The sequence below is a fragment of the Oncorhynchus mykiss genome, chromosome 26, assembly GCF_057628025.1.
Source record: "Oncorhynchus mykiss isolate SJ-2025 chromosome 26, ASM5762802v1, whole genome shotgun sequence".
NCBI lineage: Eukaryota > Metazoa > Chordata > Actinopteri > Salmoniformes > Salmonidae > Oncorhynchus > Oncorhynchus mykiss.
Window position 1 is genome coordinate 43,758,986 of NC_143047.1, and position 14,553 is coordinate 43,773,538.

Genomic DNA, 14,553 nt, shown 5'->3' on the forward strand with positions numbered 1-14,553 from the left:
CTGCGTGGTTACAGGGTTAATTCTGCATGGTTACAGTGTTAAAACAGAAACAACTCAAAGGGTTAAGTTTAGGTGTTAATTCAGTGTGGTTAAGGTTAGGGCTGTGGTTTGGGGAAGGCTTAAAACACAATAATTCAAAACAACGCACTGTTTCCATGAACTATCATCAAGTATTCAGTTCACAATGCTAGCTTGAGATCTGCAGAGGCACAGTGGTCTAAGCAGTGAACTTTGGCTCGGAGCATAACAAGTTCGCAGACACTGCTGGGCAATCGTTTGTAAAAAAAAAAAATGTGAGTGCAGAGGAAAGTATAAGCACCACTTCCCTTTTTCCACATTTTGTTACTTTACAGCCTTATTCTAAAATAGATTAAATAAATACAAATCCTCAATCTACACACAATACCCCATAATGACATCATAATACCCCATAATGACATCATAATACCCCATAATGACAACACAATACCCCATAATGACATCACAATACCCCATAATGACAACGCAAAAACATTTTGGGGGAAATTTTAGAAATGTATTAAAAATAATAAACTGCAATACCTTATTTACATAAGTATTCAGACCCTTTGCTATGAGACTTCAAATTGAGCTCAGGTGCATCCTGTTTCCATTGATCATCCTTGTGATGTTTCTACAACTTGACTGGAGTCCACCTGTGGTAAATTCAATTGATTGGACATGATTTGGAAAGGCATACACATGTAAGGTCCCACAGCTGACAGTGCATGTCAGAGCAAAAAACAACACATGAGGTCAAAGGAATTGTCCTTAGAGCTCCGGAACAGGATCATGTCAAGGCACAGATCTGGGGAAGGCACCTAAAGGACCATGAGAAACAATATTCTCTGGTTTGATGAAACCAAGATTGAACTCTTTGGCCTGAATGCCAAATGTCACTTCTGGAGGAAAACTGGCACCATCCCTACAGTGAAGCATGGTGGTGGAAGCATCGTGCTCTGGAGGAAAACTGGCACCATCCTTACAGTGAAGCATGGTGGTGGCAGCATCGTGCTCTGGAGGAAAACTGGCACCATCCCTACAGTGAAGCATGGTGGTGGCAGCATCGTGCTCTGGAGGAAAACTGGCACCATCCCTACAGTGAAGCATGGTGGTGGCAGCATCGTGCTCTGGAGGAAAACTGGCACCATCCCTACAGTGAAGCATCGTGGTGGCAGCATCGTGCTCTGGGGGTGTTTTTCAGCAGCAGGGACTGGGAGACTAGTCAGGATCGAGGGAAATGTGAACAGAGCAAAGTACAGACAGATCCTTGATGAAAACCTGCTCCAGAGCGCTCAGGAACTCAGACTGTGGCAAAGGTTCACCTTCCAACAGGACAATGACCCTAAGCACACAGCCAAGACAACACAGGAGTAGCTTCGGGACAAGTCTCTGAAGGGCATTGAGTGGCCCAGCTAGAGCCCGGACTTGATCCCGATCTAACATCTCTGAAAATAGCTGTGAGCCGACGCTCCCCATCCAACCTGACAGACCTTGAGAGGATCTGCAGAGAAGATTGGGAGAAACTCCCCAAATACAGGTTGTGCCAAGCTTCTAGTGTCGTACCCAAGAAGACTCAAGGCTGTAATCGCTGCCAAAGGTGCTTCAACAAAGTACTGAGTAAATGGTCTGAATGCTTGCACATCTGGAGCCTTCTGATCCTTCCTGATTGTCTGATGACGAAAAGAGCATCACAAATGGCACCCTGTTCCCTTTATAGTGCACTACTGTTGACCAGGACCCAAAGGGTGCTATTTGACCAGTTCTGTTCCTGCCACTCTGACTGAGGGTGATACTTTAAAAGAGAAATGTCATCTTGGAGGAAAGCCGGGCAGATAGATGTGAAACAGAGAGATTAATGTTCAGAACCTGTGATCAATAAGAGAGTAGCTGAAGTTCTGAGCGAAGAAGATAGAACTATAGAGATGACATCTGGGACTAATAATAATCACCCACACAGCGCTCTCTTTTCTCTTTTAAGAGGGAGAGGAGGTGATAAGTGTCAGCTAGTTAAGCAATAAGGCATGAGAATCTGCACATTATCATGTGATAACTCCTGACTGAGGGCTGTTCTGAGGCACGAGGGGAAGCCAAAGGAAACAGCCCTTTGGAGGGTTTTATTCTCTGTAATTCCCATGTTCGAGGGCCTTATTGCTTTTATAAAATGGTTGCCAACATATTAAAAAAAAGATTGACGACATGTTTTCATGCATTTTTTTTAATTATATTGAGTAAATAATTTTTATTTCATTGTAACACCATACCAAATAGTTCTGAGATTCTTTGACGTTGCTAACCAAATGGGCTGGTTGTTCATTCTATCCATTGTAATTTGAAATGGTTGCTATGGTAAACAAATCATTGGCACCGCTAGCTAGCCAACACACAATCACATCAAGCAGCTGAAATGACAGAAAGCTACAGTGCCTTGCGAAAGTATTCGGCCCCCTTGAACTTTGCGACCTTTTGCCACATTTCAGGCTTCAAACATAAAGATATAAAACTGTATTTTTTGTGAAGAATCAACAACAAGTGGGACACAATCATGAAGTGGAACGACATTTATTGGATATTTCAAACTTTTTTAACAAATCAAAAACTGAAAAATTGGGGGTGCAAAATTATTCAGCCCCCTTAAGTTAATACTTTGTAGCGCCACCTTTTGCTGCGATTACAGCTGTAAGTCACTTTGGGTATGTCTCTATCAGTTTTGCACATCGAGAGACTGAAATCTTTTCCCATTCCTCCTTGCAAAACAGCTCGAGCTTAGTGAGGTTGGATGGAGAGCATTTGTGAACAGCAGTTTTCAGTTCTTTCCACAGATTCTCGATTGGATTCAGGTCTGGACTTTGACTTGGCTATTCTAACACCTGGATATGTTTATTTTTGAACCATTCCATTGTAGATTTTGCTTTATGTTTTGGCTCATTGTCTTGTTGGAAGACAAATCTCCGTCTCAGTCTCTGGTCTTTTGCAGACTCCATCAGGTTTTCTTCCAGAATGGTCCTGTATTTGGCTCCATCCATCTTCCCATCAATTTTAACCATCTTCCCTGTCCCTGCTGAAGAAAAGCAGGCCCAAACCATGATGCTGCCACCACTATGTTTGACAGTGGGGATGGTGTGTTCAGCTGTGTTGCTTTTACGCCAAACATAACGTTTTGCATTGTTGCCAAAAAGTTCAATTTTGGTTTCATCTGACCAGAGCACCTTCTTCCACATGTTTGGTGTGTCTCCCAGGTGGCTTGTGGCAAACTTTAAACAACACTTTTTATGGATATCTTTAAGAAATGGCTTTCTTCTTGCCACTCTTCCATAAAGGCCAGATTTGTGCAATATACGACTGATTGTTGTCCTATGGACAGAGTCTCCCACCTCAGCTGTAGATCTCTGCAGTTCATCCAGAGTGATCATGGGCCTCTTGGCTGCATCTCTGATCAGTCTTCTCCTTGTATGAGCTGAAAGTTTAGAGGGACGGCCAGGTCTTGTTAGATTTGCAGTGGTCTGATACTCCTTCCATTTCAATATTATTGCTTGCACAGTGCTCCTTGGGATGTTTAAAGCTTGGGAAATCTTTTTGTATCCAAATCCGGCTTTAAACTTCTTCACAACAGTATCTCGGACCTGCCTGGTGTGTTCCTTGTTCTTCATGATGCTCTCTGCGCTTTTAACGGACCTCTGAGACTATCACAGTGCAGGTGCATTTATACGGAGACTTGATTACACACAGGTGGATTGTATTTATCATCATTAGTCATTTAGGTCAACATTGGATCATTCAGAGATCCTCACTGAACTTCTGGAGAGAGTTTGCTGCACTGAAAGTAAAGGGGCTGAATAATTTTGCACGCCCAATTATTCAGTTTTTGATTTGTTAAAAAAGTTTGAAACATCCAATAAATGTTGTTTCACTTCATGATTGTGTCCCACTTGTTGTTGATTCTTCACAAAAAAATACAGTTTTATATCTTTATGTTTGAAGCCTGGAATGTGGCAAAAGGTCGCAAAGTTCAAGGGGGCCGAATACTTTCGCAAGGCACTGTATGTGCACTTTGGTTTGTTGAAATCAGGAGGGGCCTGTGGATCTGTCTCCGTACCTTAGTACGTTCATCACCCACAGTATTTTAGACAGCACTGACCCGATTCTGACTAAACTTGGGTGAATGTAGCCTCTTGCTATAGACATTTACAGAAATACACTGATTGGCGAAAGGGGGAGGCTATAGTAATCAACTGAAATTCTAAACTTTGAACAAGTATATCTCCTGTCCTGTTTGAGCTGTTGTCATGACCTATAAGTTCAGCCCATTCATGTTTCTGTTAATTAGACTGTTTATCCCACACCAGACATGTGAACAAGTATATCTCCTGTCCTGTTTGAGCTGTTGTCATGACCTATAAGTTCAGCCCATTTATGTTTCTGTTAATTAATCAGACTGTTTATCCCACACCAGACTGTGAACAAGTATATCTCCTGTCCTGTTTGAGCTGTTGTCATGACCTATAAGTTCAGCCCATTCATGTTTCTGTTAATTAGACTGTTTATCCCACACCAGACATGTGAACAAGTATATCTCCTGTCCTGTTTGAGCTGTTGTCATGACCTATAAGTTCAGCCCATTCATGTTTCTGTTAATTAATTAGACTGTTTATCCCACACCAGACATGTGAACAAGTATATCTCCCATTTGTTTTACAGTCATGTACGTTTCCCATAACAACCTATAGAATGTTGGTATTTACAAATGAAATGTCTTTCAGCATCTCTTGAACTGGCGCTGCATAGAGACCGTTGGCATAAAGTGTAAATGATAGACAACAACGGGTCAATGTAAATAGTTCCCAGTCAGTATAAATGTCCCTAGTCTGGACATAAAAACACATCCTGTTTTATATCAATGCATCTTCCTATCAAGCAGTATAGTCCATTCTCTTACATAGTCAACTATCAACTTTTAATTTCCAACAAGAAAAACAAAACAAAAATGAAAACAATTTCTCTCTCTCCGACGTTGGAATAATGATCACTGATCGACACAAGGATGAGCGGTGCATCATGGGGGGGGACAACATGTTTACTGTCGACCTGTTTTACCTTAGTTTATATTTCTTTGCATGTATCATTATAATGATCCTGATAAATGAATTCTCCTGACTCGGAGAAGGTGTCAGTCTTGTCATGTTCATAAACATGGCATGGTGCAAACCCCCCCCCCCCCCCCCCAGGCTGGAGAGGCAGACAGCAAGGTTTAGAGACAAACCACAACTGTTGCAAACCAAATGCTAGCCTAGTAGCACGGGGAAATATTGCCTAGATGCTTTTTTTCCAATGGAGATTAAGTTGATAAATTGACTGGCTGGGCTGTGGGACAGTGGATACACATTGATAAAGCTAATGGAACTGTTAACAGACATTATTACCCACCAGAGAATGAGGGTGGTACTCCCTGCTATCAACCAATCATACAATAAGTGTTATTTGAGTACAAAGGGAAAGGTAACAGAGTAGATTACATAATAAGGAAAGAGAGTAGATGACAGAACAAGGAAAGGTAACAGAGTAGATGACAGAATAAGGAAAGGTAACAGAGTAGATGACAGAATAAGGTAAGAGAGTAGATGACAGAATAAGAAAAGAGAGTAGATGACAGAATAAGGAAAGAGAGTAGATGACAGAATAAGGAAAGAGAGTAGATGACAGAATAAGGAAAGAGAGTAGATGACAGAATAAGGAAAGAGAGTAGATGACAGAATAAGGAAAGAGAGTAGATGACAGAATATGGAAAGAGAGTAGATGACAGAATAAGGAAAGAGAGTAGATGACAGAATAAGGAAAGAGAGTAGATGACAGAATAAGGAAAGAGAGTAGATGACAGAATAAGGAAAGAGAGTAGATGACAGAATAAGGAAAGAGAGTAGATGACAGAATAAGGAAAGAGAGTAGATGACAGAATAAGGAAAGAGAGTAGATGACAGAATAAGGATAGAGAGTAGATGACAGAATAAGGATAGAGAGTAGATGACAGAATAAGGAAAGAGAGTAGATGACAGAATAAGGAAAGAGAGTAGATGACAGAATAAGGAAAGAGAGTAGATGACAGAATAAGGAAAGAGAGTAGATGACAGAATAAGGAAAGAGAGTAGATGACAGAATAAGGAAAGAGAGTAGATGTTGTTTGTGTCACACTGCTTTGCTTTATCTCGGTCAGGTCACAGTTGTAAATGAGAACTTGTTCTCCGCTGGCCTACCTGGTTAAATAAAGGTGATCTGGCCTACCTGGTTAAATAATTGTGATCTGGCCTACCTAGTTAAATAAAGGTGATCTGGCCTACCTGGTTAAATAAAGGTGATCTGGTCTACCTGGTTAAATAAAGGTGAAATAAAAAAAAATAAAAAAAATAAATGACATAATATATGTGTGTGTGTGTGTGTGTAATGTGTGTGTGTGTGTGTGTGTGTGTATCTGTTTGAGGAGCCTAAAGTGTCCTCAAAGCATCCTGTCTCTTCCTCTCCACCAGTTATGCTGTGACTGTCCAGGAGTCCTATGCCCACCCCTTTGACCAGGTCTACTACACAAGATGCACCGACATCCTCACCTGGTTCAAATGTACCAGACACAGGTAATGACACCCTCACCTGGTTCAAATGTACCAGACACAGGTAACGACACCCTCACCTGGTTCAAATGTACCAGACACAGGGAATGACATCCTCACCTGGTTCAAATGTACCAGACACAGGTAATGACACCCTCACCTGGTTCATATGTACCAGACACAGGTAATGACATCCTCACCTGGTTTAAATGTACCAGACACAGGTAATTAGACCCTCACCTGGTTCAAATGTACCAGACACAGGTAATGACACCCTCACCTGGTTCAAATGTACCAGACACAGGTAATGACATCCTCACCTGGTTCAAATGTACCAGACACAGGTAATTAGACCCTCACCTGGTTCAAATGTACCAGACACAGGTAATGACACCCTCACCTGGTTCAAATGTACCAGACACAGGTAATGACATCCTCACCTGGTTCAAATGTACCAGACACAGGTAATGACATCCTCACCTGGTTCAAATGTACCAGACACAGGTAATGCCACTCTCACCTGGTTCAAATGTACCAGACACAGGTAATGACACCCTCACCTGGTCCAAATGTACCAGACACAGGTAACGACACCCTCACCTGGTTCAAATGTACCAGACACAGGTAATGACATCCTCACCTGGTTCAAATGTACCAGACACAGGTAATGACATCCTCACCTGGTTCAAATGTACCAGACACAGGTAATGACATCCTCACCTGGTTCAAATGTACCAGACACAGGTAATGACACCCTCACCTGGTTCAAATGTGCCAGACACAGGTAATGACATCCTCACCTGGTTCAAATGTACCAGACACAGGTAACAACACCCTCACCTGGTTCAAATGTACCAGACACAGGTAATGACATCCTCACCTGGTTCTAATGTACCAGACACAGGTAACAACACCCTCACCTGGTTCAAATGTACCAGACACAGGTAATGACATCCTCACCTGGTTCAAATGTACCAGACACAGGTAATGCCACTCTCACCTGGTTCAAATGTACCAGACACAGGTAATGACATCCTCACCTGGTTCAAATGTACCAGACACAGGTAATGACACCCTCACCTGGTCCAAATGTACCAGACACAGGTAACGACATCCTCACCTGGTTCAAATGTACCAGACACAGGTAATGACACCCTCACCTGGTTCAAATGTACCAGACACAGGTAATGACATCCTCACCTGGTTCAAATGTACCAGACACAGGTAATGACACCCTCACCTGGTTCAAATGTACCAGACACAGGTAATGACACCCTCACCTGGTTCAAATGTACCAGACACAGGTAATGACACCCTCACCTGGTTCAAATGTACCAGACACAGGTAATGACATTCTCACCTGGTTCAAATGTACCAGACACAGGTAATGATATCCTCACCTGGTTCAAATGTACCAGACACAGGTACTGACATCCTCACCTGGTTCAAATGTACCAGACACAATGAGCAGCTATGGTATAGATATACAGATATACAGTATGATACAGGTACTGATCAGCTATAGATATATAGATATACAGATATCCAGTATGAAACAGGTACTGATCAGCTATAGATATACAGATATACAGTATGAAACAGGTACTGATCAGCTATAGATATATAGATATACAGTATGAAACAGGTACTGATCAGCTATAGATATACAGATATACAGTATGAAACAGGTACTGATCAGCTATAGATATACAGATATACAGTATGAAACAGGTACTGATCAGCTATAGATATATAGATATACAGATATCCAGTATGAAACAGGTACTGATCAGCTATAGATATACAGATATACAGTATGATACAGGTACTGATCAGCTATAGATATACAGATATACAGTATGATACAGGTACTGATCAGCTATAGATATACAGATATACAGTATGATACAGGTACTGATCAGCTATAGATATACAGATATCCAGTATGAAACAGGTACTGATCAGCTATAGATATACAGATATCCAGTATGAAACAGGTACTGATCAGCTATAGATATACAGTATGAAACAGGTACTGATCAGATATAGATATACAGATATACAGTATGAAACAGGTACTGACCAGCTATGGTAGAGATATATCAGTCTGTTTATTCAGACCTACAAAGACATAGATGCTGTGATCATGAGTCTGTGTTGAGATTGATACAATATGATAGGACTGAGTCAGACCTGGGACACCAGGTGAGTGAGGTGGACCAGGTATCTGGCCAATCACTGAATGAATCAGTCACTTAACTTGCAGGTCTGGAGTTGAGTAATTAGTCATAGAAAGAGATGTATGCCTTGGGATGTTGTGCAACAATGAACCTGTTCACTTTACCCCAATGACAACACACCTTTAGCCATTCAACTGTAGTCTATGTATATATCCCCTCCACAGGCTCTGAGGTAGTTTGTCTGGGCTCTTTACTGCCAGCCACAGGCAGGTGTGTATGTGTGTGTATTTACGGCCAGCCACTGGCAGGTGTGTATGTGTGTGTTGACGGCCAGGCTCGGCCAGCTCAGACCATCAGGTTTAAGTGGTGGTTGACTGCAGATGGCACACATACACACACACATACACACACACACACACACACACACTGATGGTCGTAGGACTTTAATGACCACATTAAAGAGAGGGAGAGAGAGATAGAGAGACAAAGAGAGACAGAGAGCGAGAGAGAGAGAGAGGGAGAGAGAAAGCGAGAGAAGGAGGGAGAGAGAGAGAGAGAGGGGGAGAGAGAAAGGAGAGAGAGGGAGAGAGAGAGAGAGGGAGAGAGAAAGAAAGAGAGAGGGAGAGAGAGAGAGAGATAGGGAGAGAGAGATAGGGAGAGAGATAGGGAGAGAGAGAGAGAAAGAGAAAGAGAGTGAGGAGAGAGAGGGAGAGAGAGAGAGAGAGAGAGACGAGAGAGGGAGAGGGAGAGAGAGAGAGAGAGATATAGAGAGAGAGACAGAGAGACAGAGAGAGAGAGACAGGGAGAGAGAGAGAGAGGAGAGAGAGGGAGAGAAAGAGAGGGAGCGAGAGAGAGAGGAGAGAGAGAGAGAGAGAGACTCAGTCTCTGTCTGTAGTGTTGTCGTGTACAGAGAGCACAGATGGCCTTGTCTGAAAAGAGAAACTCTTGCTTGTTTTGTCATGTGTAATTAAGTTGAAGGTGAGATGGAAGACAGTCTTCCTAACACCGTGCTTTGATTAAGTTCTTAACTCAGACAGTACAGTCAGTTGTCAAGTCAGTTGTCAAGTCAGTTGTCAAGTCAGTTGTCAAGTCAGTTGTCAAGTCAGTTGTCATGTCAGTTGTCAAGTCAGTTGTCAAGTCAGTTGTCAAGTCAGTTGTCAAGTCAGTTGTCAAGTCAGTTGTCATGTCAGTTGTCAAGTCAGTTGTCAAGTCAGTTGTCAAGCTGACACCAACAGGTTTTTACATATGTGACCCTTATGACGGTGGGTTGAAGTCGTGAAGTGTTATCAATACTACTGCATTAGGTCAATAGTACTGCATTAGGTCAATACTACTGCATTAGGTCAATACTACTGCATTAGGTCAATACTACTGCATTAGGTCAGTACTACTGCATTAGGTCAATACTACTGCATTAGGTCAATACTACTGCATTAGGTCAATACTACTGCATTAGGTCAGTACTACTGCATTAGGTTAGTACTACTGTATTAGGTCAGTACTACTGTATTAGGTCAATACTACTGTATTAGGTCAATACTACTGCATTAGGTCAATACTACTGCATTAGGTCAATACTACTGCATTAGGTCAATACTACTGTATTAGGTCAATACTACTGCATTAGGTCAATACTACTGCATTAGGCCAATACTACTGTATTAGGTCAATACTACTGCATTAAGTCAATACTACTGCATTAGGTCAATACTACTGTATTAGGTCTGTACTACTGCATTAGGTCAGTACTACTGTATTTGGTCAGTACTACTGCATTAGGTTAGTGCTACTGCATTAGGTCAATACTACTGCATTAGGTCAATACTACTGTATTAGGTCAGTACTACTGTGTTAGGTCAATACTACTGCATTAGGTTAATACTACTGCATTAGGTCAATACTACTGTATTAGGTCTGTACTACTGCATTAGGTCAGTACTACTGTATTAGGTCAGTACTACTGCATTAGGTTAGTACTAGGTCAATACTACTGCATTAGGTCAATACTACTGCATTAGGTCAATACTACTGCATTAGGCCAATACTACTGCATTAGGTCAGTACTACTACATTAGGTCAATACTACTGCATTAGGTCAATACTACTGTATTAGGTCAATACTACTGCATTAGGTCAATACTACTGTATTAGGTCTGTACTACTGCATTAGGTCAGTACTACTGTATTTGGTCAGTACTACTGCATTAGGTTAGTGCTACTGCATTAGGTCAATACTACTGCATTAGGTCAATACTACTGTATTAGGTCAGTACTACTGTGTTAGGTCAATACTACTGCATTAGGTTAATACTACTGCATTAGGTCAATACTACTGTACTAGGTCAATACTACTGCATTAGGTCAATACTACTGTATTAGGTCAATACTACTGCATTAGGTCAATACTACTGCATTAGGTCAATACTACTGCATTAGGCCAATACTACTGTATTAGGTCAATACTACTGCATTAGGTCAATACTACTGCATTAGGTCAGTACTACTGCATTAGGTCAATAGTACTGCATTAGGTCAATACTACTGCATTAGGCCAATACTACTGCATTAGGTCAATACTACTGCATTAGGTCAATACTACTGCATTAGGCCAATACTACTGTATTAGGTCAATACTACTACATTAGGTCAATACTACTACATTAGGCCAATACTACTGTATTAGGTCAATACTACTGCATTAGGTCAATACTACTGCATTAGGTCAATACTACTGTATTAGGTCTGTACTACTGCATTAGGTCAGTACTACTGTATTTGGTCAGTACTACTGCATTAGGTTAGTGCTACTGCATTAGGTCAATACTACTGCATTAGGTCAATACTACTGTATTAGGTCAGTACTACTGTGTTAGGTCAATACTACTGCATTAGGTTAATACTACTGCATTAGGTCAATACTACTGTATTAGGTCTGTACTACTGCATTAGGTCAGTACTACTGTATTTGGTCAGTACTACTGTATTAGGTTAGTACTACTGCATTAGGTCAATACTACTGTATTAGGTCAATACTACTGCATTAGGTCAATACTACTGCATTAGGTTAGTACTACTGCATTAGGTCAATACTACTGTATTAGGTCAGTACTACTGTGTTAGGTCAATACTACTGCATTAGGTCAATACTACTGTATTTGGTCAGTACTACTGTGTTAGGTCAATACTACTGCATTAGGTCAATACTACTGTATTTGGTCAGTACTACTGCATTAGGTTAGTACTACTGCATTAGGTTAGTACTACTGCATTAGGTCAATACTACTGCATTAGGTCAATACTACTGTATTTGGTCAGTACTACTGCATTAGGTTAGTACTACTGCATTAGGTTAGTACTACTGCATTAGGTCAATACTACTGCATTAGGTCAATACTACTGTATTAGATCAGTACTACTGCATTAGGTCAGTACTACTGCATTAGGTTAGTACTACTGCATTAGGTCAATACTACTGCATTAGGTCAATACTACTGTATTAGGTCAGTACTACTGCATTAGGTTAGTACTACTGCATTAGGTTAGTACTACTGCATTAGGTCAATACTACTGCATTAGGTCAATACTACTGTATTAGATCAGTACTACTGCATTAGGTCAGTACTACTGCATTAGGTTAGTACTACTGCATTAGGTCAATACTACTGCATTAGGTCAATACTACTGTATTAGATCAGTACTACTGCATTAGGTCAATGCTACTGCATTAGGTCAATACTACTGCATTAGGTCAATACTACTGCATTAGGTCAGTACTACTGCATTAGGTCAGTACTACTGCATTAGGTCAATACTACTGCATTAGGTCAATACTACTGTATTAGGTCAATACTACTGCATTAGGTCAGTACTACTGCATTAGGTCAGTACTACTGAATCAGAAGAAAGACATTGAGAGTTGTGTGAGTGAACAAGACTTGATAGTCAAGGAGCAGGTGGATGGTATCCCAGCTGCCCCGGTGTAGTCGGTCCTACCACAGAGCAACAGCCAGATAGAGAGAGCCGAACAGATGGGTACAGGAGGAGATAGGATGAGAGGGGACCCCAAATCAGCACCTTTACAGTCCTCAAGGAAAAAGTTACTCTGACTAACACCTGTTTCACCACTCTCTCTCTCTCTGTCTCTCTCTCTCTCTCTCCCTCTCTCTCTCTGCCCTCTCTCTCTCTCTCTCTCTCTCTCTCTCTCTCTGTCTCTCTCTCTCTCTCTCTCTCTCTCTTTCTCTCTCTCTCTCTCTCTCTCTGTCTCTGTCTCCCTGTGTTACAGGATCAGCTATAAGACAGCGTACCGTAGGGGTGTGAGGACTATGTACAGAAGGCGTTCTCAGTGTTGCCCAGGCTTCTACGAGAACGGAGACCTGTGTGTCCGTAAGTAACAGTCCTCTGTCTCCTGTCTCTTCTTTACACAGTTCTGGTTGGAACATTCCGGAATCAGAAGGGAATAAGCAGGACATCTGGGAACCCTCTTAACAGGGATTTCTGGAAAATCTGGGAATGTTGGGACAATTCAGGGAATTTCGTCAGCAACCCTACTTTGTCTCCCGTCGTACTGGTCCATCTTAATAAGCAACAGTTTTACAGTCTCCATGAATAGGGAATGGTCTTGATCCACGTAATAGAGTCATGAAAGAGACTCTACAACAACTCTTCTCTTAGATATTCATACTCTCTGCCAGATCTTCCTCACAATCAGCCAAATCCAAATCCTTTTATGTTTTTATTCATTTATTCCCTTTTGATATCAGTCAAATGTATTCAGTACTTCATTTGACCAGCTCTAAGCTTTAGTTTTTCAGCATCCAATATGTTTAGGGTTTTCCCCCTGCTACTGGGAACTCATTGGTGATCCCTGCTACTGGGAACCCATTGGTGGTCCCCCTGCTACTGGGAACCCATTGGTGATCTCACCTGCTACTGGGAAACCATTGGTGATCTCACCTCAGACCTACTGGGAACCCATTGGTGATCCCCTGCTACTGGGAACCCATTGGTGGTCCACCTGCTACTGGGAACCCATTGGTGATCCCCCTGCTACTGGGAACCCATTAGTGGTCCCCCTGCTACTGGGACCCCATTGGTGATCCCCCTGCTACTGGGAACCCATTGGGGATCTCACCTCAGACCTACTGGGAAACCATTGGTGGTCCCTGCTGCTGGGAACCCATTGGTGGTCCCCCTGCTACTGGGACCCCATTGGTGATCCCCCTGCTACTGGGAACCCATTGGGGATCTTACCTCAGACCTACTGGGAACCCATTGGTGATCTCACCTCAGACCTACTGGGAACCCATTGGTGGTCCCCCTGCTAATGGGAACCCATTGGTGATCCCCCTGCTACTGGGAACCCATTGGTGATCTCACCTCAGACCTACTGGGAAACCATTGGTGGTCCCCCTGCTACTGGGAACCCATTGGTGGTCCCCCTGCTACTGGGAACCCATTGGTGGTCCCCCTGCTACTGGGAACCCATTGGTGGTCCCCCTGCTACTGGGAACCCATTGATGATCTCACCTCAGACCTACTGGGAACACATTGGTGATCTCACCTGCTACTGGGACACCATTGGTAATCTCACCTCAGACCTACTGGGAACCCATTGGTGATCCCCCTGCTACTGGGACCCCATTGGTGATCTCACCTCGTCACAGATAAAAGACCTGCATCACTACATTTTCCTTCAGCTCCGTATTGATGTGGACTGTGTGTTAGAGATACTCAACACCTAAAGCCACGTACTGTAACCT

The 14,553-nt window shown here is 42.3% G+C and overlaps 1 protein-coding gene across 2 annotated transcripts in view; it reads left to right on the forward strand.

The window, feature by feature from the left end:
• The window catches only part of LOC118964977 (multiple epidermal growth factor-like domains protein 11), a 388,319-nt gene that overhangs the window by 60,136 nt on the left and 313,630 nt on the right, over positions 1-14,553 (forward strand). For both annotated transcript variants that reach the window (XM_090223210.1, XM_090223211.1), the window contains exons 4-5: positions 6,537-6,638; positions 13,077-13,177. In XM_090223210.1, the coding sequence (XP_090079336.1) occupies positions 6,537-6,638; positions 13,077-13,177 (203 nt within the window). The remainder of the gene's footprint in view (positions 1-6,536; positions 6,639-13,076; positions 13,178-14,553) is intronic.